The sequence below is a fragment of the Podarcis tiliguerta genome (assembly GCF_965153285.1).
Source record: "Podarcis tiliguerta genome assembly, chromosome: 7".
In the NCBI taxonomy this organism is placed as follows: domain Eukaryota; kingdom Metazoa; phylum Chordata; class Lepidosauria; order Squamata; family Lacertidae; genus Podarcis; species Podarcis tiliguerta.
In genome coordinates this window covers 46,509,963-46,536,611 of record NC_139540.1, presented here as the reverse complement: position 1 = coordinate 46,536,611, position 26,649 = coordinate 46,509,963, and the positions used below count along the sequence as shown (strand labels likewise).

At 43.3% G+C, this 26,649-nt stretch overlaps 1 protein-coding gene and 1 long non-coding RNA gene across 3 annotated transcripts; one reads left to right on the top strand and one right to left on the bottom strand.

Annotated features, from left to right (window-relative positions):
* Positions 1 to 6,627: 6,627 nt before the first annotated feature.
* On the bottom strand, positions 6,628 to 7,992 carry LOC310681795. Its single transcript, XR_014513628.1, has 2 exons — positions 7,642 to 7,992; positions 6,628 to 6,980 (listed from the first exon to the last, which is right to left on the bottom strand). It is a non-coding gene; the product is annotated as an uncharacterized lncRNA (long non-coding RNA).
* A 7,330-nt stretch (positions 7,993 to 15,322) lies between these two features.
* TMEM200C (transmembrane protein 200C) lies at positions 15,323 to 26,369 on the top strand. 2 transcript variants are annotated; one of them, XM_083449850.1, is made up of 2 exons: positions 15,323 to 16,939; positions 21,892 to 26,369. In XM_083449850.1, the coding sequence occupies exon 2, from the start codon at positions 21,935 to 21,937 to the stop codon at positions 23,624 to 23,626; it is 1,692 nt and encodes a 563-aa protein (XP_083305976.1). In that variant the 5' UTR covers positions 15,323 to 16,939; positions 21,892 to 21,934; the 3' UTR covers positions 23,627 to 26,369. The 2 variants fall into 2 exon arrangements, with proteins under 2 accessions (XP_083305976.1, XP_083305975.1); XM_083449849.1 differs by having other exon boundaries at positions 16,168 to 16,308.
* Positions 26,370 to 26,649: the final 280 nt, after the last annotated feature.

The following is a 26,649-nucleotide window of genomic DNA, read 5'->3' as shown; positions in this document are numbered from 1 at the left end:
AAATGGCCTATTTTTCATGATATTGCTGGGCAAAGCAAAGAGATTTAGGGATCTTGCCATATCCCTAAGATCCAATGCACAGCTATGGCTGTCCACCGCACCTCCTGTTTATGCAGCTCAGCATGTTGTTGTTTTCTCCATGCACCACAACCTTGGGGAGGGGATTGGGAATGGCAATGAGCAACACACCCCACCTAATCTTCATGGCGAGCCGCCGAGGCTGAGCTGCTTGATGCCTCGAAACAGTGACCATGTGGAGAGATTTAAAGCCGCCATAACATGTGCAGCAGCAGAAAGAGAGAGATGTCACGACTGAGTTCATTCATAAGCAGAAGAGAAGTTCCCTAAGCTCTAAGCTGCAGATGGAGAAAAGACCAAATCTCCTGAATAAACCCCACACGGTTAAATTTTGATAACAAAATAAAGGAATGTTACAAACCAACTTTAAAGGTCAATGCAACTTTTTCTTTTCTTTTTTTTAAGGGCAGATTCTGCAATTTAACCTAAACTGAGAAGTTCATTGCTTCCCTATTTGCTCCAGTGAAATAAATGAGACTATTTCTGGAGCTGAAGCACTACTTAATGGGATAGAGTTGGATTGCAAGAGAGGAAAGCAATTAACTAATAGCATTTGAAAGCTTTGGCTTTTCCTTTGGTCCCGATTAATAAGAGAAAGGTCCAGCCTGTATCCAAATAGTGCATATATATATATATATATATATATATATATATATATATATATAATTTCACAGCTCACAGACAATACAATGCGTGCCATGGGCCTGCCACATCTATCACTTAAAGATTTGTGTAATTCATTGCATTAAATCCTGTTCTCCATCTGCCACAGGGGAAAGCAAACTGGATCCAGCAGTTGTTGTTTTTTTAATGCACAATTCTATAGTTTAGTTTCTTCCAGTTTATGTAGAGTCCTTTTTCTCAGAGTATCTTCAAAATGTTAGCAAAAAGAATTATGCAAAAGAACTTCCTCTCCCTCTCCTTACCCCCCCATGCCCTCCTGCCTACCACACCAAATCTGCTCAGGAGGGGTGGGGGGAAGCCCAGATCAGAGGTGGGGGCAGGGTAAGGGGGGCAGCAAGTACTGTTGCGTGAGCAGAAGTCACTTCTTTGGGGGAAAACTTTGTTGGATACAACTCAAAGTCACAAAATAAAACTCCTCTTGAAGTTTTCCTTGCCTGTCACGCTACATCTGGAAAACAGCAAAGTATTGCAATTCTCAAAACATTCCTGGCTCTTTCTTAACCATACCATTTTAATACTTGATGCTGAAACAGTGTAGTAAGGATGGATATGCTTGAAGGACATATCTCAAGTCAGTGAGCTGAACTGAGAAACAGACAGGCAGGTTTCTGAGAAGCACATCAAAGCAGGAGGTTTCTCTCTCTTGTGTAATTTGTCATGAATGATCTGCCTGATTAATTACTCACTTGCACTTAAGCACAACATCTGAGACCCAATCTAATAACATTAGCACCCAAGAGGTTTTTTAAAAAAGAATGATGTCAACATCAGGAACGCAGCCAAGCATAACCCTTTACAGAAGGCTCTGTGGAAGGGGGTACTCGGGTATCAGCTAGAAATCAATGGGTAATCTAAAGATTAGCAGAAAACTAACAGCAGCTCACACTGTTCTTCTCATAAGTAAATTGCCATGGTTTGCGCTGTAAAAAACACAACTCCAAGAGCAATGTTTCAAAATTGACTATATGGCACCATTCCTCTCAAATATAAGAGCAGTTCTTCAGCTCAGCTTGTTTTATGAAAATCTGCTTACTTGATCTTTATGGATTAACATTTTTGAACGTTACAGGCTCCACCTTGTAGGAGGCCACTGGAAGGGCTAATAGATGCAAATACAACTCGTCCTGCGCTTGGTTGTGGATAAGGATTGCTAAGTATTCTCTTTGGGATTTCTTGCCTTAGCCAGGAGAGGGGCTTCTCCCTGACACATCTGTGCCTTCAGCAATATTACATACCTTAAAATAGGTAGTAAACAATCATTCACTTGCCATTTGGGACCCCATTTGCATCCCCTGTGGTGATAGCTAAGTACGTTCAGCAATCTGAGCATTTGATGGGGCTGCAACAAATTTAGTCAGTGGCAAGAAGCAAAGCTTGCATTTCAGGCAGGCAGTCATTTGTGAGATCACTTCGCCCACATAGAATTGTAGAGTTTTACTCCTTTCTCTTGCATGGTCTCACCTACATCTGATTGCTCTGTCTAAATAGTGTTTGGCTATTAGAAGGAAACTGACTTAGGTCTGTTGGTACCTCTTTAATACACCATAAATCTGGATTTCCATGTGTCCAGCTAAAATGGTGGTGGCCCTTCTGTTCTTGTGTAATTTACACAATGTGTCTCTCTGCTGGTCCTACTTTTTATGGGAGATGGAGCGCATGAGAGGAATTGTGATAACTATATGCAATATAGTTGTAGTTTGCCCATGTCGTGAGTAGACTTACTTGGCCTGGTATCAGAGTCTTCTCTGTGACACAGATGACATATTCTTGCAGGATAATGAGTCATACTTTCTTTTAGCTTTAACCTGAAAACCTTCCTTTTCTATTCTCTGAATAGTGATTGACAGTCTCACTTTCTCTCAACATTTTGTGACACTTGTTTTTAAGAATGTTTATATAATTAGTCTATCCTCCTTTTATTTCTTTCACTGAAATTAGACACCACGAAAGAGTCACCAATGTCTGGAAACTCTGATTCATGGCTGTTTTTGATAGAAGAGGTCTTGCTGTGTTAACACATCTTCCATTTTAAGTTCTAGCAATCACAATGAGGTAACCTGCTGAAATGTACTGATCTTTCTTTAAGAACAAAAGCCCTGCATCAGTTAATACTTATATGTGGGAGTTGGAATATAAGTAGTGCAATTTATGTATCCTATACAAGCTGAATATCGAACATATGCTACAATTTGTGAATGATAGGCAATAATACCCAAACTGACTTTGCTTGTGGTAAATGTCTTCCCCTTCCTTGCAAGCTCCCTGCAGCCCTCATGCACCCTAAGAAATCCCCCAACCACCCAGAGCAGATTTCAGGGTTTGGGGTGTGCAGAGGAGAGGAGAGGATGTGGAAATCTTGTTGTGTGAGCAGAAGTCCTTTCAGCTGGTGCAATGCAAAAACCTCGAGTCACAGCAGGCTTTACTGACAAGGGTGTGTGGCACTATCAACAGGTCATCTACAGAGCTATGGGATCATAGTGAGATGTGAGGGGAGGGGAGGCTTCTCAGATGCTTGAGAACCATAGTAAAAACTTGAATCTAGCTCAGTACTGAATTGGCAGAAATTGGTGACTCCAAAGTATGTGGCACTGACATGAGAACTGGTATTGTTTGCTGCTGCTGTCATGGACCATGAATCTGGGAGAAGCCCACCAGAAGAAGGTGGGAAGGCTCAAACCTGGAACCAGCCTTGGACTGAGGGCTAATCCCCATGCCTGTAACATAAACATCTGGCTGCAAGGTATAGAACGCTCTGTCACAAGAGACTAGGGCCCTGCGGGACCTGACATCTTTCCGCAGGGCCTGCAAGACAGAGCTGTTCCACCAGGCCTTTGGTCAGGGCGCAGCCTGACTCCCTCCTCTGGCAATCTGCACATAATTTTGCTTAATGGTTGCCATCAATTTGATTTTAATTAATTTTTATAATGAAATGTTTTTAGAATGTTGGATTATTTGATTGTTGTTAGCCGCCCTGAACCCGGCTTCGGCTGGGGAGGGCGGGGTATAAATAATCAATAGAATTCAATGGGCGCTACCCATTTATTATTTATTATTATAGACCAATAATCTGTTGTTTTGACTAGGAAGATATGGAGAACTCAATCTGATTTTTTTTTTTTTTTAAGGCTGATTGGCAAAAAGCAGTCTTGGGAGGGTTGCAAGGATGCTTCTGTGGCTTTTGGAGACTGAAGATGCTTTAGGACTAATACGGCTGGGCTACAGACTGCACATGTTGAGGTGCAAATCTTTGGGTGGGCAAGTGCACATAAACTGTCTGCAGCAGGGGCGTGCATGCCCACTTTTCACACTGAAGTCGTATGCCCTAAAAGGGACAATTGAACATGAACATAAACACCACAGTGAGATGTGTGAGCTGGCTGCCGTCTGATGCCCACACATATAAATGTGGGTGGGGTATGCATGACTACCAGCTTCATATTTTACACAAAACCAGAATATGTGAGTCACTTCTGTATCCTGATCCACCGTCCCCACTTTAGCATAATGGCCAAAGCTTTTGATAAAGTGCTGAGTAATTTGGTGATGAATCAGACTTTACATACCTAACACCCATGGAATACGTATACGAAATGCCAAGCACATCAGAATGACCATTGCCAGTTGTAATGAAGAAAATAATTTAGTAGATTAGCACATGGAATTTTTCAGGGATGGGTGTATGAAAAGTAAATGCTCCAAATAAACATGACTAGAACAGGTATAGCATTTCTGGTACGTCAGGTGAGTGAGAGGCAGTGAGGCTTGGGTAGACCTGGCTTCTGGGCGAAGACTAGGCATGGCTGTCAGTAGCACCCATTGAATTCTATTGAACAAAAATAAAGTGGAACAAGTTGCAAAACTGCCAGAACAGGTAGCAATACATCTTCTGCCCCCCCCCCATGGGTTACCAAAGGCAGCAAAACATTCAGCCCATGCCACACTGGTGTCTTTGAGCACAAACCTGAATTTTATGCCATATAAGGGTCAGAGGTTGGCCTTGCCCAACACTGGAACCTGAATTCTCATCGGATAAGGAGCAGGATCCCCAGCACATCTCCACCTTGCCAGTGACCCTGAAGTGCCACTTGATTTGGACATCCCTGACCCACACCAGCTGTCTAGGTTCCTGGTCAGCTCTCTCTTTCACAGACACACATTCACACCGCTTCCCCTGGGCCACAGGAACAGAGGAGATGGCAAGCTGAACAGGAGCTTCTGCACCACCACCAAAGTGCTTGACTCCACAGGAGGAGGGTAAGCATATGGAAGCACCTGTCCTGTTTAGCACTTGGTTGAGAACCAGGAAGGGGTGAAGCTCCCAACTCCTACATAATTCTGTCTGATTTGTTTCTTTGCTGAACAACACAAAGATTCACCTTGCAATATGCAGGTCCTCTCCTTACTCGCTGCTCAAATACTTATTTCAGTTTTGTCACTTTCACTTCAAAGCAACTGTCCAGTTTTCCACAAATGTAAATGAGAACAGTTTTTTGTTCCTTACATTTACAACGCTAGCCAGCATCAAATCCTAAATGATTCCAGGTGTTTTGAAAACACATGTCTCCAACTGTTAAATCACTTCTTTGCTAATGTTGAACATATTTTTCCTAATGACAAAGTATTTAGTCAGAACATGGCATTGAAATCTTTGTAATTTACTGTCACCAAAACTTCTAATACCACAATACGTGCTTTGTTTCCTAAAAATAAAACAAATCCCCTTTTATTGCAAGACAGGCTGTCCTAAAGGACTCTCCACCCACAATCCCAAAACTATATTAACCATGGCAACTTAAAGCAATAAAACTGCCACCTGCTTTTAGTTTTGCACCAGCATATTATTTGCAGTCCATCCTACCCCAAAGGCCCATGGGACAGCCAGTGTGGTCTAGTGGATAGAGTCTGAATTTTGCCTGCAGAGTCCTCGTCTCAGATATCCAGTTAGCCCCTTTTTGATTCACCTTAAATGAGCCTGTGCCAGCCTACTGCCCTACAACTTTCGACTACAGCTACAATGGCCATGGTGGCAGGAGCTAATGGGAATTGTAGTCCAAAACATCTGAAGGGCACTGGGTTGGCAAAAGCTGCCTAGTGGTTTATTGTAGCTATTGTTTTTAAAAGAAGAAAGGGTTAGCATCTTAGGAAGAAGAGGATAATGTGTGATAAAATTATGAATGGTCCTGGTAACATATTTATTTTCTCAGGTATGTTATGACGATTTGAAGTGTTAGCAGCAGCTATTTGTGTAGATAAATTTTATTTTATGTATTGAGATTACAGCGTTAGGAAGAAATAAGCCTCTTACCCATGTCAATTTTTATTAAAAGCTCCCCCTGCCTTGCAAAGGACCCTGATGTTATCACCCAACCTCCTATTGGGTAAGCAGCTTCAGGGGAATTTTATTTAGGAATATGATATGGAGACAAATTAATTCCTCAAATAATATAGCCCCTATCAGATCACATTCCTCCTCCCCCAAATTGCATGCAAGCACATGTGCACGCACACACCTACCTCATATTTTTGTCCATTGATTTCAATAGATCTACTCAGAGTAAGACCTAGTCAGACAAAACCCAATATGTCTAGTTTGTCACACCATGTACCGGTATATTGCTGGCAATTAACTCTCAGACTAAACCAGTGCTTTCTATATTATTGGATTCCACCAAAGTAGTCGAAGACTATAGTTTGTGCAATTTTGATTTTCTTTGAAGTTTGTGATACAACATTCTACTGAAAGCAGCTCTAGTGTTCTAATTCCTCCTTCATCTTTACCCTGCTTCATTGTGTTCATATGCCTAAGTGATTTCCAATTTTTAATGCTGTTAATGTCCTCCCACTAAAAAAAAAAGTTCAAACCAATTGTATTTGTCACAGATTAATAAATCCTCTTATTATGAGCAGACAAGCCAGTGGTTACATTTTTAACTGAGCAATCTGTTAGGTTCAATTTGGGCTATGTGCCAGTGTCATTTTAGGCAGAGCAGAGCAGAGCAATTGAAACTGTCCAACATATAAATAAGGTAATGCATGCGGATTACTGAATGTCCCTACTTCGACATTTTCTTTACACAACTCAAGTAATGTGAAAGGGAGGTGATCCTGATGCTCTCCATTTGACTGAATTCACTTCAATATTGTTACAAGCCACCCCAATCTCTGCCGAGCGGTAGAAGCGATTTCAAGAGTCTTGGTGCCTAACCAGGGTTGTGTTTCTGTTGAGAAATCAAGGCATGGTGTCTAGTGCATTTAAGAAATATTGTTTATTGTCACATATTTATACCTGAGTTTATGGAGAGTTCACAGCATTGACTTCCCAAGAGGGGCTTGTCCTTCCCAGCAGTGCAGCATGGGATTCAGAAGTGCCACCCCCCTTTCAGTAACAGCCTGCTCCAGCCAACCAGTATGGCTGCTGCCCTTCAGTCCCTGCGTGAAGTTCTCCCCGCTTCCTGCTCCTTCTTCCCAGAAGCTCCTGCTCCCAAAAATCTCTGTTGTAAAAGGGAGCCCACATTTCCCGTGGTGACATCAAACCCCATTACCCTGGCAACCTCCCTCTATGCCTGGCAAAGCCTGCTGCCTGCTTGATGACTTCCACTGAGGGGCTAATGACTGACCATCAGCACCATTGTTTCTTCAGTGACCCACCATCAGCTGGCTGGCCTCATGAGAAAGTTGGCTGCTGCTACTCCCAGCTCTTGCTAAATTCGGGAGTTTATGAGTTTGCTCAAATTCTGACCCTTCACTGAACATAGACAATATGGGGAGTTTGCCTCACATAATTCATAACAATATTTTCAATGACTTGTTTTTAAAAATCAGATCGAGGGTGTAATCTTCACCTTTCCAGTCATGCATAAGCAATAAAATGTTATTTACCCTTAAGCAGGTCTTGTAATAAAATAAAACACTTTTTTTGGAACTAGGAAAAATGAAAAGCGTCATTTTTCTTCTAAAATGCCATGCACAATGAGGCATGAACTAGGTGTAAAGGTTTTCACTTTAGGAACTGCAGGAAGCACACACGAAGCAATGTTTCTCTTCTGCATATGCCCACCGGCATGATGGCTTTCTTTAGACACGCTTGCCTCTGTAAACAAAATTCAGTAAAAGAGACAGTTTTAAAATATTCTAGCATCAACAGCAATGATGCAAGTAACCTCTGATCCATATTTTGTAGGCACAAACATTTTCTACTAGCAGAATCCAATATTTATCTTTCTAAAGGTAATTGATGTCCACAGAATACTTTCCACCATCTTTTTTAAGGTCAGAAAAGAGACTGGGGTCTTGTTTAGTGTCAAAAAATCTCTGTCTTGTTTATTTGACCTTGCTTTTGCTAACGCTAGTAAAACAATGAAGAAATGGATGGTTAGATCTGCCTAAAGCAGGACTCTTCTTGAAGCATATGAACTTGAAAACTCATATCTCATTTCCAACCAACCAGTGACCCCATGTGAAAGATGTCCTTAGGATGCATATTGTGGTTTTAGTGATATGTACAAGATGTCAAACAGAACATGTAGGATTTAACCACCCTGATGCTGCTCGCCTATTTCACTTCCTCCTAAAGGAATATTCCCTATGTATTCCTATGGCATTTCTGGACATAAACACACACAGAGAGAGACATAAGAGTTTGTCTTCAATTTGTTGTTTCTTCCTTTGATTTTAGTTAAGTTGCTATTATATTGAGAACTGGTCATCAGAGTTGAATTCTGACTTTAATTCAACAAAACGATCACAGCTACTGTATGAGCATGCTGTTGAGAAGTCTGTCCAAAGAACTTGAAGATTATAAAAGTGCAGGATGTGAAATAGATGCCGACATTTACATTGAGAGAAAAGAAAGCTGCTCCCAAGCAGGATCCAGTGAGAAGGGGAAATCGCTTGAGGGAAATTGCACACACAGAATACCAGAACAGGGTGAAGAATATGTTACTTAGCCAGGCAGACATAGGAACAGCTTCCTATAGTCCCATGACAGCTCCACAACAGAGGAGAATGAAAAGAGCAGGAACAAGGACATTGACAGATACGAAAACAGGAGTATTTGCACCTAATACCAGTCCAGTAAGAGAAGTGGAAGCCTGAAGTGAATCTAAGGAGGGGGGGTTGCTGTCCTATAGCCCCCCAGATGTTGCTGGGCTACAAGCCTATCATTTGTCACCATTGGCAATGCTGGCTGGGGCTGATGGGAGTTGGAGTCCAACATCTGGAGGACCACAGGTTCTCCATCCCTGATCTAAAGATGCCACTCATCCTTCATAGGGTCATGCTTGCCTTTTAAAACTATATCAATACTGCCCTAGGCAGCCAAGGAGACGTTTCTTTCAGAATGAGCCTGGTGCTAAGTGTGCTGATTTCAGGTACTTTCAAATTAACTATGGCCCTGTATTGATGGTATCACTTGGGAGCTTTATAAAATGATATAAAAGCAGTGTATTGCTAAGAAAAACACAGTTCTGAAACCTGGCTTGTAGACAAAAATGAACACAATGCAATCTCAGAATAACAAAATAATGAAATTCCACTCATTTTCTTGACAGGATATTACGGCTATTTTGTAATGCATAGACTGACATTAGCCCCCGAGAGATTTTGGCTGTATGACAGCCCTGCTAAAGGCTTTAGAATGACTGTTCAAAGCTCCTACATCTGCCATCACATACAACTGAAAGACTTTGAAGGTCTTGCCTTGAGTTACAGTCAGCATTCAGGGACTTGCACTTTTTAAATACCCTTGCCACAATTTCTTAGTAGGCATACTGAAATTGCTTCTCCAGCCATATTCCACTTTTTACTTACAATGACATTGGATCTTGATCTATTGACTAAAAGCTTCCTGGAAAAAAAACCCTCTTTCATCACATTAAAACTCAGTGCACTTGTGATGAAGAAATTGGTTACAGAAGCCAATAGGATAAACTACATTTTCTTGCATCCGTTTGTCTGCAACATGGCCTTGCACATGAAACAGTATGACAAAGTGGACAAAGTACAAAAACACATGATGCACTTAAGGCTGTAATTCTATGCCCAAAGGCAGAACAATCCTAACTATAGCAAGCCATTATAATTAACCCTACTCCAAATTTCGTTTGGAAGTCTCTAGGAGGGGCTGCTCTTGAGACAGAGTTTTGGGGACTGGGATACAACCCAGAAAAACAAGATCTGGAACACTTGGAAACCTCTGCTTGCCCTGTCTACCGCTGCCACTCCCTGGAAGGTCCCTTTTGGGGGGACTTAAAGAAGCATGATTTAAAAGGTAAAGGACCCCTGATAGTTAAGTCCAGTCGCAGATGACTCTGGGGTTGCAGTACTCATCTCGTTTTACTGGTCAAGGGAGCCAACGTTTATCTGCAGTTTTTCTGGGTCATGTGGCCAGCATGACTAAGCTGCTTCTGGTGAAACCAGAGCAGTGCACCGAAATGTTGTTTACCTTCTTGCCGCACCAGGACCTATTTATCTACTTGCACTTTGATGTGCTTTCGAACTGCTAGGTTGGTAGGAACTGGGACCGAGCAACGGGAGCTCATCCTGTTGCAGGCAGTCGAACTGCCAACCTTCCAATCAGTAATCCCAAGGCTCAGTGGTTTACACCACATTGCCACCCGCATCCCTCAGCATAACTTACACCAGTTTACCGGTAAGTTATGCCAATTGAATTCAGGCTGAGCTGGAGTGAGAAATTTATGCTGGTTTACTTGCGGCTCATCTTGGATGAAAGCCCAAGATGTGCCAAATTCAAATGCTCTCATCCTGTTGGATCTTGGGCTTGGATTGCACCATTACTTGGTAGTAAACCTGTTCAATTCAGTAGGGCTTACTTCCAAATAAACAAGCAGAGAGTGAGGCTGAAGGAGTTCTTCAGTATTGTAATTCCACCCCAAAGGATCTGCTCTTGGATTGCAGCAATGCATGGAGGCACTTTCCACTTGATAAAAACAGAGCTGCTGCTTGAATACTTCAGAGAAATTGTTCAGGTAGGGAAAAGTAGCAAAAGGGTATCTAAGAAAACCTTCCTTCTGGCTATCACAAAACTGACCTGGTGTTGCTTCGGAGTAACTAATATCTGCCTGAACATGAAATTACTCATCATGGGAGAGACTGGAAGGCAGTTTTACACCAATTGTCCCAGTTTCTAATAATGTACAAATATAATGAGTGACTTGGACAAACCTAGTTATTTGTCAACTCTTAACTGTTGCAATTGTGCGTCACTTTTCATTATGTAACTGCCAACAATTGTAACTTACTGCCAACAGATTTACCCTTGTATGTGTGTGAGAAAACATTTGAGGGCGGTATCAATTCATGTAAACACAAAAAGTAATGTGCAGACAGGTTCTTAAACCTATGCAAAACCTCAGCATGTATTGTTTTGATAATACACATAGTTTTGTCTATAACCTGAATAATGCTGTAAGTGATTATCTTCAGTAAAACATGCAAACTTCCACATATTTGATGGCCAATTTTTAATTCTGACACACATGAATTCTCCTTTACCATAATAAAAACATTCAATTTCACCATATACTTTGTCTTTAGATATGTTACACTTTTATTCACATTGAACTCTCTTTTATATATTTTGATATAAATGTGATATAAATGTAAACAATGCACACAACACTGCTAACATTGTCAGTAGAGGTTAATTCAGCAAATCACAGCAACCAAAAAGTAAATCAGCCCCTTACACCTTCTGCCATTCCCTGCAAGCCATGGCATAAGGAATTCGAGCAGCAAATGTGTAATCAAAAGATAAAGTAAAGTTATTGGGGGGGGGGGTGTCATGATGTATATTACCAACATTGGGAACTTGCTATCAAAAATCTGATCTGTGATTGCACCATTGATTTCCTTGCAGAGTACAATCAAAGCCTGCTGTGTTCAGATTCCTAATGTGTCTTATCTGTTGATGACATTTTCATTTTAACCAGCACCTGAACTGACATACCCTTGACTTGGTATGATCAGAACTATTTCTGTACAAGAAAAGTCACTTAAGCAAACTCATGTACAGTATTTGGAAAGCAAAGATAGAAGTCAAATGTTCAGCTGCTTACACATCCATTGGTTTGGTCTAAACTTCACTCTAAAGGTAAAAATATCACTGATATGCAAGAGGTTCCTCTTCCCCTTAAACCTCTGAAGGCACTTCTCTCTCAAAGTCAGGAGGTCTTAAGGGAATGCCTGGCCAGGCTGAATTATTGATGTGATGGAAGTCTCCTGTGGAAACAGATGCTTCCAGTTTCTTCCGGTACCCTGCTGCTATTGCTGGAAACAAAGCAATTTTTAAAAAATAATGTAAGTCACAGGATTCACGTTCAATGAAACAGATCAAAGATGTGTTTGATTCATCATGTTTAAAAGTAAATATTCAGCTTTAATACAACACACTGATGCGTAAGACACATTTCACGCACACATTGACCGCTTGGCATTTCCCCCAAGATAACCCACAAATTAAATTTGAAAGGCATACAGCTGGATATATCTTACAGTGGCACTCCTATCTATATCTACTCAGAAGAAGCTCCAAAGGGACTTACTCTCAGGTAAGTGTGTATAGGATTTCAGCTTGAAATTTATGGGCTATATCCAGTGCTATTTTTCTATTAAAAGTGGTGCTGGAGCTCACCACAAACACCTCCCTGGTTCTCTTAGAATGGCAATAGCGCCCACCTGAGAGGTGCCAGAGCTGAGTTTGGGTAAGTTCTGGCTGAAAAAAGCCCTGGCTGAATCCAGCAGCCCTGCAGCGGCACAAAGAACGTTTGTCGACTGAACTGAACTTCCTATCTCCCTCCTGTCCCTTCCAGCTCTCTGCAGCCCCTAACAATGTCAGCTCTTGTGGGCTGGATGACTAGAGCAGATTTGGGGGAGATTTAGGGGCAGAAGAGCAAACAAAGTTCCGCTTGCAAATAACCCATTATATCTAAAATGAATATACTGGGAACTTCCTCTCCGAACACCTTATTTGTCACCTCTTTCTTAAAATCCTTTCTCAAAATTCACCTTTAAGAAAAGGCTTTGATTTAACTTATTGGCAGTTATCCTGAACCAATTGCATCTTCTCATATTCACACATCTACTCAGAAGCAAGCCCTGCTGAGTTCAGTGGGACTTTCCACCAAGTGAGTGTGTGCAAGAGTGCAGCCTACATATAAAAAAATAGGAAAGTCACATTTAAACTCATTTTTCAGTTCTTCCACCCATTGTTGAGTTCCATAGTTCTAATATGCCCTTATCTACAGGCACCTGGGATTGAATTGGCACAGCATACTTAGAAGCAAGCTTCACAAGGCACTAAGCAGAACAGGGAAAGGAAAAGCTGTTTGATTAGGGGCCAGAATGTCTCCAGCTTTACAAAAGGCTAGATGCTGCCGCGCTCCCATTTTCAGAAAGCCCATCCTTCAAAATAATAGTATGGATCACCTTGCTTTAAAGGCAGATTGTCTAGTTAGGCCTCATTCTGTCGATTTTTTTTTTTCCACACGAACTATCCTATGCCATCAAACCATGCAGAATATACAATCATTCAGATGCAAAGATGTGGTTACACTAATAAAACTGCAGTTAGTTCAGCCAATAGCCTCACTGTTAATACCATATCTTATTTGATAAATCCTCTAGCCATTGCAGAAGGGATCATCAATACGACTACAGCTACAATTTTCCAATGCACAAATGCTGGTTAGCTAAAAGCCTGATAAAATACTAATCTGCAAGTTTTGGGGGGATAGGAAAGAATAGAGCTCTCCACTGCTCCCCAACTGCTATAAAATGAAAGGGTTTTATTTCAGTATCTTAGCTTGATATTCTCTTAGATATGTTGTAGTATACTTTGTGGGAATTTACATATTCTGAATACAACTGTATTATACAGAACAATCACACAGCTACCTTATTTGTTTTCTTCCTTATCTGCCTAAGTTCATTTTCCCTACCTACAAGGAAGCCTTGGGGCCCTTAGACACAGTATTTATAGCAAGTGCCTTCACCGTCCCTTCAGCTGCTGTTTTCTTATCCCTTACCTTTTCAGAGTTTCTCCCGCATTTCGCCCCCTGCCATTGATACACAGCTGCTGCTGGGATTCAATCAGAATTTTTCCCCCTCGGGAAAATGCAATGCACACACCTTGCATCCAGTAGATAACAGCAGTGCCAGCATGTCTTTTAATTTCAACATTGTCTGTAGCAGGTGCAGGAAACCCAGGGTCCTTTAGCCTCCTCTGCGAGGTTTGTTCTCATATCTGGTAATGGCTACTTACTGCCCAAGGAATTGAAAGTGCTCTTTGGAGAGCAGCGCAAATGGGAGCCAGGGCTGTTTGCACTCTCTCCCTGATAAACTGGTCATAATGCTCTGCTTATCAGAAGGAAAAGTGATAACATCAGACAGGGTTTCACACAGCACAAGGCAGATAATTTGAGTTTTTAAAGGAGAGATGGCCATCCCCTAAAGGTTGAAAAGTGAAGAAAGACACAAGATAATCAAATTTCTCTAAAAGTCTGGAGCCCTTTTCAGAACCAAGTAATACTTGCCGAAGTATTCCCTTGTCTTTTTAACAACGTGCAAGATTTGAGAGAGAGAAATCACACTGATTTCAAATTTTATTTATTTTTTGAACTGGTCCGTCACCAGGCCCGTAAACCAGGTGAACTACATGTTTACCTGAATGTATGTCCCACTATATTCAATGGGGATTACTTAATAATACGTGTGTTTAGGTTTGCACCCCAAATTAACAGAGAGATAGCAATGTTAGTTACTTGCAAAAAACAAAAAGCAGTGTCTTGAGAAACCTTGAAGACTAACATAAATGTATTGTGGCATAAGATTTCATGGACCAGGGCCCTTTTCATCAGATAACTTCATGCATTTCATGAAGCGGACTCTATCCCATGGAAGCACATGCTGTAACAAATTTGTGATAAGCCCTTAAGGTGTCACAAGGCACTTATTTTTTGCAGAAGAAAGTGTGTGCGAGAGAGCGCATCTCTTACACACACACACACACACCACACCCAAGCCCCACAGTGTGTAACAATTTAGGTTGCAGAAAAACAGTTTTGTTGTACCTTAAAATACTTTCTTTCTCCACAAGCTTCTATTGTTTTTACAACCTAAAATAGGCCGTACAAAATGTACGGCTATGGTGTGTGAGAGAGATTGTGTGTACTTGATGTCAAGCTTTTCAGCTTTCTTTTACAAAGGTTTAACCCAAAATGGTTTGTTTATTTTTTGAATAAAAACAACACATGTTCTTGAAGAAAACTATGGTAAGGCTAATATGTATCTATTCATAAAACACATTCATAAAGAAAGCACAGTCACGTAAGAAGACTATTTTCAACGTTTACAGCCTGCCCTCTCCCAAACATCTTCAGCATGGCTCACAGAACAAAAATGTTAACAACAACAAAAAGAGCAATGCACAAAAAGACCATGCAGCATTAAAGTGAAACCCAACTTCTTAATAATAAGAATAAGAATATCATTTCCAGACTGTAAGTCACAACAAATCTACTTTGGAGCAGCAGAAACACCTGCTCAAATGAAACTATTCCTGAATAACCTGCTTGAACACTGCAACCCAAGAAGCAGGTGTGTGTTGGGTGGGGTGGGGTGTCGAGGTGGGCTGGGCAAATGAAGCGGGGTGCAAAGGAAGAAATCGACGTAAGCTTGCAGGCGACAGACAAGAGATCCCAAAACTGGCTGGTGGTCGTAGATCCAGGCGAGTGGGTGGGATGGGGGCGGGCTGAGTTGAGAGAAGTGCCTCCCCCTCGCCCCCCGTCCCCTCGACGGCTCTTGGGAGGCCAGCGAGCGGGTCCCTTTCCCTTTCCTCCCCGCCGCTCAGCCCCTTTCCTCGCAGCCGGGGGTCATGGGCGGGGGGGCGGCGGCAACTAGGACACGTGGGAGGAGGAGAAGGAGGCGGGGGAGGCGGCGAGGGTCTGGTCCCTCCTCGAGCAGCGACGAGGAGATCATTGCCATCCTGCCGCAATTTCCCTGTGTCATGGCTCCGGTTTCCTAGCAACAGCAGCGAGTCCGGCCGGCAGCGGCGGCGGCGGCAGCGGCAGCGTCGAATCAGCGCCGGTGGCAGCAGCAGCAGCAGCAGCAGCTCCGTCGGGCAGGAGAGGCGAGCGGCTTCCCGCGGCGGCGGCGGCGGCAGCAACCACAACAAGAAGCGGCGCCCGGAGCAGCGTCGCGGAGCGAGCGCAGGGCGACCCCCGTCGGAAGCCGGGCAGGATGCCGGAGGGAGCGGGAGGCGCACTTGGCCGCAGGAACTGCTCGGTGCCGCGGCCGCTGGCTTCCGTGGATCCCCGGCGGCTGCCCATAGCCATACAATCGCGGCTCCTCTTCTAACCGGGATCTGTACCCATGAGCCCGAAGGGGCGTCGGCGTCGGAGGGGGGGCTCCGGGGGGTTGCTTCGCTTTCCGTCCGAGGTGTCCACTCGCCCTGCTGCAAAGTTTCTCCATGGTTTCTCTCTGGGCTCCGAGGAACTTGCCTGCGGCTCCCACGCCCCGCGATTCTCCCCGGTAAGAGAAAAGAGATGGAGCTTCCCCGCTTACAAAATGCTGCCATTTTGAACCGTAAACTCACCCGGGGATCCTCAGCAGCAGCAGCAGCACCCCCACCTCGTCCTCCTCCCTTCTCCCCAAAAGGCTGGGCTGTAGCAATGGGGCTCCGCCAAGATCTCTCTCGGTCCCTTCTCTGCACTATCCTGTCTTTGTGGAGATCCAGGAACATCACTTTGTGATTTCATCCCCTTCCTGAAAAGTGGGGTGGGGGTGGGGAGGGACACAGAGAGCGAGCGAGAGAGCGAGCCTGGCGCTTTGAAGGTTATGAAATGAGGTGCCCGGCTAAAATGGTCTCACAAATGGGCGCAGCCGCGCAGGTGACCCCCTTTCAGGCTGAAAGCACCTTGGATGGATTTGCTCCAGGAGTGAGTTTTAAATCCGGAAAGTTGAAAGGGTGGGCTGCTCTTATTCGCTGACTCTCCGGTGCAAGCGTCTTTTTCGCTGCCAGCTTTTTTAGCCCTCCGATCCGCAGCCAGGCTGGCTGCCCCTCATGCAGAGATTGTCAACAGCGTCGCTCGAAAACTCTCTCTTCCCCCCGTAGGGACTGGCAACTTTGCTAATGACACGATGTAGGACAACAAAGCCCCAGGTATGTCAACCACAAATGTTTCATTAGCCTCTGTCCCTGAGGCAGCCCACCCTCCCAGGGACCCAATAATGTTTAAACTCTCGCTGCAAGCAGCTAACTCTTTCCCAAGGGCGAGCAGCTAATTTGTGCAGGTCAGGGTTATTTACCCAAATGGAGTGTATTTTCATTTATGCCAGAGAGAATAGCAGAGCAAGTGGCGTAATTCGCTTATTTATCTCAAGATGTTCATCTGTCTTATAGACTTGAAATACAGCTGAAAGCCTGGGAAATAGTGAAGATCTCGAATTTGGTTAACGGAACTATTAGCTGGTATAGATAACATTGGGATATATATCTGAGTGTTCTCTAAGTCCTGAATTCTTCCAGAATTTGGGCTATTTCTCCATAGCATAATAATTACTAACAGAAGCTTTCTTTTTAGGAAACCCAATTGCAGGACTCATTCTGTTATGCTCTTCTAATACTGTTTTGCAAACATCATTTAGCATGTGTTTCCCCAGCTAAGTTAATGCGGATCTTTGTCATAGTACTGTATGGTGATTTTTTTTCATTGCATCAGAAGCTGAAGCATGCACACATGGAGATTTAATCAAGCCCTATTAATGAAGTATCTCCCCCCCCCCATCAATCTACACTCTATAATAGTCAAATCATACCAGAGAAGAGGAGGGAAGGTTAAACTGTTAAACTGGCTGTTTAATTACTTTAAGGTGCAGTGTAAGGACTAGGAATGTTTTTGTTAGAAAATGTGTGGAGTTGAAATGAATCAGAAAATTGCTGAATCTGGGGATATTTGGGAAATGGGGAGGTTTAGCTGATGAAGGAAATAAGATTATCTAGGATGCTGACTTAACCAGATTTCAAGGCAAAGGATTTAACTTTAGGCAGCATGTTGAACTGATTGCTTTTATCGTTCTTATAATCTATTTTGGACATTCTGGGGAAAGTAAGGAATTCTTTAGTATTTTCAGACTGTCCTGTTGAATACACAGGTGTTGCTTCATTATTTGAATGCTCAGACTATGAACCCCAATTTCATGTAAATAAAAACCTTGCAAATTATTTCAGGCTACTTTGTCAACACAAGAACATGATTTGTTCCCCCCTGGTGATTCAAAGTAGTGCTCCATCTCATTTTAAATCAGGTTTAGCACAGAATCTTTCTGTTTCCATCACATTCTCACATTGATGGGCTGAAAATTCACTGGTGTTACATAACCAGTTACCTTGAACATCATACATGATTCCAATCAGGCAGATGTCCAGAGGATATCCTCACACCTTAAGCATAAAGGAGGATTTGTCTAGGTAGTAAAACAAAATAGATTCAGAAGGAGTTGCTTCAAAGAAACATTTCTAACGATGCTAGAATTTGATTATTTCCTTTGTACATTGACAGCTAAATTTCACATTCTAGTTTTATAAAAGCACACAGTCTGTTCAGTGCAATAAATACATGCATGCCCAGTGACCTAAATAAGACAATTCAAGTTGCCTTTCTAGTATCGTTTCCAACGTTTTCTACTGGAAATGCATTTTTCTTTTGCATGGTAGATCACCATACCTAAGTCCCTTGTGTAATGTAACCTTTTGGCCTCATTCAAAGAAGATGCCCTGAGGCTCATAAACAGCTTAGCGACTCCTATAACAAAACAGGAGCCTCCACATTCATAATGAAACAGTACAGATTATGAAAGCCAAACAGTCACTCGTGGTGTGATTAAGGCCACATCAGGCTTCCTTTCCTACCCTTAACCAAGATGGGATGCATTTCCTTATTATTTTATCTTAAGAGGCAAGAAAGTGCTGTATAAGGAACTTTAAAGCATAACCGAGTTGTCTCTGTAAACTACTATTGGTAGCTCAGTGTAAGGTTTTGTTTTGGATTCTCTTTATAATGCAGCTCAACCTAACCCTTTCATAATCAGCTGATGCATCCATTTTCAACAAACCTCCCACACTTTACCCACAGGGTATTCATTCAGGAAAGTACAGTCTGCAAAACAAGGACAAAAGCTCCATTCTAGAGTGAGTGCTTTCTTCCACCTGGCTCTATGAGTGTGCATCTGGAGTAGATGGTTAAGCCCGTGAATGCAGGATGGTAGAAGGAAATCAGGATTTTGCCCCTACTCCTGATTTCCATGTGTACAAATAAACGGGTGCACCCTCAGGCTGGCCCATTATTCTTAGACCTGTTCTTTTGGCTTCAGTAGTCCTGACTAGATTTAGGAGAGAGGTGAAATAGGCAAAAGCTCGCAAGTGAAGTTTGGGGATTACTTAGAGTACAACCTTCCAATGAAATATTTGCATATTTATAAGGACACCCTATTATTTGTAGGGTGGAGCCAGCCTGCAGCCTAATTTTTAGTCTACATCAGAAATGAGGAGGGATTGGTGTGGAGATTAACAGACATGAAGTATCAATTCGTTCTTATCAAATAAAATACTTGGCATTTCATGCTCTGAAACTACAGAGGAAATGGGGGACAGGAGCAATTGGAGAACCCAGAACAAACAAGGAGGAAATGAACAGGAAGGATGTGACTCTGATGGGGTAGAAAATGGGACAGCTTGAGAAGGTGTTGGAGGCTACATAAAATGAGGCTGGGACTGTGTGACGGCACATATTGCCCACCTGTGTGTTAAAGAAGAAACCAAAATCCCTGCTGAACCACGGACCTCTTTGTGTTGAATCCATCCCAGTTTCTCAGTTCATGAAATATAGATGCAAACATGTTTTGTATTGATTCATGCAGAGCCAATGGCAGTAAATCTGCAGGAGTTTGGAGGGCTTCTACAAACCTGCAGGTCCAGGATGAAAACAAACACACAACCACTAAAATAAACTTTGGCTCTAGAATGGGAACTCTCTAGCCTTTCAGATGATGTTGGATTCCTCCCATCTTCAGCTCCAGTCAGCACAGCCAACAATGAGCATTGTAGTTCAGCAAGATCTGGAGGGCCACAGGTTCCCAGTTTTTGTTCCAGCTGCATCTCCGCCCCCTGCGCGGCCACCACCCAGTTGTTCAGCACAACAGTTCTTGAGAGTGTTTGTGAAGGTGTACAGCACCTTTGATTCTCTGAACTTCACCTACTGAGAAAGTAAAGGCAGGGGGTATTATTGGGTCAGGTGACCAGGGATAAGTTTTAGGTCTGCTTGCCCAAGGCAATACTTCTATGACAGCAGAGGACAAATGAAAGCCTGCTCTCTAGAGTGAAGTCAATTTAAAACTCACCCCAGCTGACGGACAGGGTATGGGATATTGGGGCTACCTTCTACCTTTATAGTAGTTGAGCAGAAGTTGGGGGAAGAGGGAAGGACCATCAGCAAACATTTTGTGCAGGACAAAATGAAGGAACATTCGCACTGGCATGCTATGGAGTTGGATTCTTGCCAGGGTGGAGATTAAGTGAAAGCTAGTTAAGAGCATGCCATGTGTGGCCTAGTGGGGAAACAGAGTTCTAGGGTAGACTCTTTATTAACAGTGTGGTCCTATATGTATCTGCTGAGAGGTAAGCCCCGTTGAGTTCAAGGGGACTTACCTCAGGTTAGTGTGTGTGTATAAGATGTCATATATTTTGTAGTTAAGTATAGTTATATATTTTGGTTGTTCATAGACTGCTTTTCCACATGCATGCATTCAAACCTGTGTTTAACACATAAAAAGCAAATAACCTGAGCAAGTTAATTTAACAGTAATACATTAATCACAAAACTGGTGCTAAACAATAGCAGCAGCACCCAACCAATAAAGGCAAGAAAAACTAAATAAACTCCAAAAGCAAATGCCTTGTCTAGCTACCTAATAGTGAGAAAAGAAGGGGTTTGCCAGATGTCCCCATGGAAAGAATTCCACAGTTGCTGAGCCACCACTGAAAAGACCCTGCACCTGACACCTGCCAAGCATATGGCCAGTGGCGGCAGACCTGAGAGCAGGGTTTCTGGAGCTCATTGAAGGGCATGGGCAGTTCAGTATGAGTGAAGGCAATCTGTCAGGCACTGGGCTGTTAGCAACCTTTAAAGGTCAATAACAGCACTAAAAATTGGGATCAAAAACAGATAGGCAGCCAGTGAAGCTTATACAAAAATTGGCATCCTCTGTTCTGATCACTGAGCAGTGGCCAGCATCGTCATGAACACATTTAGCATCGGCTGCAGTTTCTGAAGCATCTTTAAAGGGAGACCCGCTTACAAAACATTATAATAGCCATGTTTGGATGTAACTAAGGCATGTGTAACCAAGGGTAGATTTGCTTTCTCTGGATATGGATGTAACTGGTAAATCAGTCAAAGCTGATAAAAGATTCTCACCTGCACACCCAAAGACAATGGCAGGTTCGAAAGCACCCGCAGATGGCACACTTGTTCTTTCAAAGCAAATACAACCCTAGCAAGAGCACACTGTCTCCCTATGTCCCAAACAACAGTTTGCACCCGATCCATGCAGCACTGCTCTAAAACATCATGTGGAATTCAGTTAAGGCTGCTTTGCCAGCTTTGCTGTCAGCAAGAAGAGATTCCCTTTCACTAGCCCAACAACTCCCTCTCATCTTTTCTCCCCTTTTCTTTTGTTTGCAAATGTATACAGGGCCTTAATCAACCTTTTATTAATTTATGCTCTGCAAATTAAGTGCCCTGCTACTGTTCAGCAAATGCACAGATAGCGACATTAAGGCCAAGTAGTCAGTTTGGCAAGTGGGTTGTGTCTGAGTGGCTATTTTTGTGGTTAGCGTTAACAGCAATTGACGGGCTGTTGTAGACCTGCCTCCGTCTCGCACACACGTCCTTGTGTCAGAGTGATTAGTCACTAGTGACTGAGCAGATTTAATAAATGAATGTGAAATGTAATTTGCAGTCTTAAAGGGACTATGCCGTGTGGGCGGCTTTGCAATCTGGATCGTCCCCAGGCTCTCACGATCTTTTTTTGTTTCTATTCCCCGTTTTCCTGTAGGAGCCGGAGTATCTGTAGGGAACAGTGCCCAGGGTAGCCAGCCATGATCGCCACTGGAGGCCTCTTGAGGATCTCAGCCAGAAAACAGGATCCCCTGCGGCCTCAGAGCCAAGTCCCAAAGCACAAGCGCAAAGCCAAAAAGAAACGCAAGAACGACGTGGTGGTGGTGAAGGGCAAGCTCAAGCTGTGCTCCATCTCCGGCCTCATTGCTCTTTGTGGCATCCTGGTGCTTCTCGTGGGAATTGCCTTGGCGGTAGTAGGCTACTGGCCCAAGCCTCTTTACCGGGCAGGGAGCACTGGGGACAGCCAGTTTTTGCCAGCACATGGGACTGCCGCCAAAAGCCGCTCCAGGAACCAGACGGAAGACCCGGGCGAATCTCACTCAGAAGGCTTGGGAGCCAACGCCTCCTTTGCGAGCAGCAAGAAGGGTGTCGCTCCTTCTCCACCTGCCCCCTTGTCCTCCTCCACTTCCACAAGCTTCCTCTTCCAGCTTTTCTCGCGGTATTTGCATTCGGACAAGCTCAAGGTGCTCGGGCCTCTCATCATGGGCATTGGAATCTTCCTCTTTATCTGTGCCAATGCAGTGCTCCACGAGAACCGGGACAAAAAGACAAAGATAATCAACTTGAGGGACCTGTACTCCACTGTCATCGATGCACATAGCCTTCGGACCAAGGATGGGGCGCCCTCAGCTCCTGTCGCCCCAGTTCCTATCAACGGCTTCATCAACTACGTGCAACCTCGAGGGCTGGAGCTGAAACCCGGCAGTGGCCCTGCGGAAGCCCTGGGGGCTGCAGGTGTGCTAGCCAAGGGCAGCTGGCACCCACCCGTGGGTGCCCCTCTGTCTCCTCCAGACTTGGTTTCCTCGCCACGCTCCTCCTCTTTCTCTTCTAGGCAGCCGCAGCCGCCCAGCTTGGCTGAGGCTGTGTACAGCATCTATCGGGAGAGAGCTGCCTTGGCCAGAACTGCTCGTAGCCCACCTTGTAGCCCCCCAGATGGCTGGGACCAGCATAGCACAGCCAGTTCCATTGTGGGTTCCTCGCTCAGCACTTTCACTTTGCTGCCTGTGGCTCAGGGGGAGGCGGCGGAGGGAGAGCGTGGCGGCTGGCGGAGGCCGCTGGGGGAACGAGGGGCTAGGGAGATTCCACGGGGAGATGTGGAGCTCAGCCTGAAAGATCTCAGGAGCAGCTACCTAGACACGGGGCAAGGGTATACGATGCTGCCCAGGGCAGGCAAGCGCAAATTGGTCCTTAGACGCCAGAGCACAAGCTGCCTCCCTGATGCCCGGAGATCCTTCTCCCCAGAACCCTCTCAGACTCTGGACAGTAGCACAGACCTCGAGTCCAGTCTTTTAGTAAAAGCTTCATCTTCCAGCTACTCCAAATCCCTCGATCTGGGGGACTCTCCCCCTCCGACGCCACCTGTGGACAGGAGAGATTCTCAGAGCTCTCAGTGTGATCAACACAGAAGCAATAAGGGCTACACCCCATTGGAGGAGACAGGCACCTCCTTGGAATCTGTTGCCAACACCCCAGCCCATAAAACCCAGGACTGTGAAGCGATCCCCAGTGGGGAATCTGACCCCTCTGAGGGTCCCAGCAAAGAACAAACGGAGCAGCGGCCTTTGAAAGTGCAAAGACAGTACACAAATAAAGAGAAACTTTTCATGATCTCCAGATCAAATGCCATGGCCGGGCTGGAGGAAGGAGACCCGGAGAGCAGAGGCATGATTTAAATCGGAGCGAGATGAAATGGAGGCAAGCACCAGAACAATTTGTGATCCTTCTGCCCCCTTGTGGATCTAGGAACTGGTCAACATCCAAAGAGCTTGAGGAATGTTCTTGTGGAATGGCATCAATAAATTCCTGTAGATGTATTCAGGAAAGAAAGGAAGAAAAACACCACCACCATCTAACAGGAGTTTGTTCTGTTCAATTGTGCAACTATATTCCATTGCAAGCCAAATTGTATTGCACATTGACAGCTGAGTAAATTCTTTGGATCAAAGGAATAGAACATTACAATAATTGTGGCACTTTACTGATTTTTTTAAATTCCAGTTGCGCCCTTTCATTCTCTCTTCATCTCTCTTGGCTTTTGCCATGGCACTTAACTGCACACTCTTGTCCTAGCTTCTGATAGAGGTGACTTTCAAGTCAGAATCCATCTCTCTTCCTCCTTTTAATGTTTGGTTAGAATGACGAAGTACTATGGCAAAGGTGGGAGGTGGGAAACAGCTTTAATTTTTGTAAAAGTGTTGGCTGAGGAAAGATTGGAGATGCCCTATGGCCAGCAAGCTGCAATTCTACATTCCTAAATTCAAGTAATATTACTTTATGAAGTATTATTGCACATGTATGAATCAATAGCATTAATAAGCATTTTTAATTTAAATAAAATATATTTACAATGAGAAAGTAGATTTAGCTAATGTTTCATTTCTGACTAAATTCTTATTAATGAACTAAGCCTTGTTTTCAGTGTAGGACTTTGAATTATTATTTTTAAAGACAAAAAGGCAGAGGAATAGGTAGGGGTGTGGGTGGGCGAGTGTTGAATTAAGGAGAACGACGGTAAAAACTTTCTTAAACGAAGCAGAAAAAATGTGGTTGAGTTAACTAATTTAAAACTAATCTGCAGGTGGATAGAGCATCAAGGCAAAATAAAGCACTTAAATTCCATTGTTTTCAAGGAAAGAGACAGTGAACCATGTGTATAACACTTCTGAAATAAATTAAGTTACAACACAATTCCATCTATGGTGATTCAGGAGGAAGCACCAAACTAGACATGATGTTAATTGCATGCATGTAATGAATGCACTTAAAAATAAACAAACAGAAGCCACAAACACCCTCCCTGGTGCATGGGTTGTTCAGTGGCTGGGGATAGGTTAACCCTTCCCTTCCTGTCATCCTAAAATCCTCCTCAGTTGCATCAAGACAGTGTCTTCACCCACTGTGGACCTGATGCATATCAGTGCTATCCCCAGCTGCTGTTTACACTATTATTGTTATTATTTTATGCACTTTGACTGCATTCACACAATTAACATCAAATCTAGTCTGGTCTTTAGTTGCATTGTGTTGGGTAGGCCTTACTCCTAGGACAGTGTGCGTAGGATTACAAAAGTTAAAAAGGCGTAACTTTAATAAATATTTGCGCTTAGGATTGTAGCCTTGTATCCTGATACTAGGTGCACAATTTGGAAATGTCCTACTGAAATGAAAGAGATTGAGGTCTAAATAATTTGTGAGGGACAGGGTAAGATTGCCAGGTTAACTTTTAACATGTTTTAGCAATTATGAGATGCTTTTAGTATCAGTTTCATCTCACATGCATTTACAAAGACAAAGTAGAACACCTGAGAAGTTGTCCTAACAAGCATTCTGATGCAGCCGGTACCAGCTGGCCTGTGTCTCAAGAAATATTAGCAAAGTGACACCAAAGAAAGTAAAGTGATACTAACAAGGTAAAATGCCAGTGTTGTGGATATGGTACTTAGCCCTGATTTCCATAGGTATATCCACCCTCCTTTGACATTTATTCATTGGTGGCTGTTTCATGCATGCAAGACATTCCTTAATGTTGCAGTCACAAAGTGATAAATATACATGCATGAATTCAGCCTTAGGTGGGGTTTATTAGATGGTGCTGAGGCAGACAGGAGAGGATGGCACATCATGTGTACAACCAGAGAATAGCCCAAACCACAGTATTCATGAATTATGTATATCTGTGTTTTGAAGCTATGGATATGTACTTGGAAGTAGGTTCTATCAAAGTTAATGCATTCAGTATGCTTAGATAATGTAGTGCCAGCCTATACCAGTCCATATCAAACTATACCTTGATTAAATCTGTCTATCTGGTGCCTATTTGATTATGGATTGGACAGTAAACTACATTTGAAGTTAGTATTCTGACATTTTAACTGGGATTTAAAACAGGGTAGGGCTTGGGTTTTCGTTTTGCCCGTTAACATAAATCTTATGAGCAATAATGTGCAAATAAAAAAAAACTTTTTTTAAATTCTGGGGAGTGGAAATGCTAAATGTTAATTTGAGACGTCAATTATCAGTGTTGGTCCCCCGCCCCCCTTTTCATTTTTTAAAAATCTGAAAGATCTGAGATTTAGGGCAGGCTTATGCCTTGAAACCACAGGGAACAATTATGAATGGGTTAGCTCCATAGGCAGCAGTAATATGTAAAACAGCTTGCTCTGATTACGGATAGATTTTCTGTGCCAGCCCCAAGAACAACCAAGAATATGCAGTTCTTGTGTTAACCAATAATATGTGGGTGATCAACATGATCCATTGCTTCCACATGCTGTGTTGGTCCCGCAGAGCTATATTTTTGCTGAAGCATTCCTAACAGCTTCCACATGGTGACTGTAACCTAAGAACTGCCCCTTGGTAATCAGATTCCATTACTATCAGTTCATTTCAAATAAATACTTAATCTCAGAAATTGTATGTTAAAGTTTCTTTTTGAGATGCTGCTCCAAGGAAAGCCCCTTTCCCAATGTAGACTGACCACTACGTAAGCTGCTCATCTGCACATCAACACAGTTCTCAGTGAAATTTATTTCCATGTAAACAGCTTAGTTCCCCTACAAGTCAATGCCAACGGATAAACGCTCGTTGTTGCAGTGTGGCACAACACAGTGGTGTACTGTCATTGTGAGTCAACCAGTATCATCACAACAGGATGAGTAATTAGTAGGTGTGGTGCAATATAGTTACAAAGTGGTAT

Bases quoted from the DNA above. Each gene is read 5' to 3' on its own strand.
- TMEM200C (XM_083449850.1), top strand. From the start codon at position 21,935: ATGATCGCCACTGGAGGCCTCTTGAGGATCTCAGCCAGAAAACAGGAT.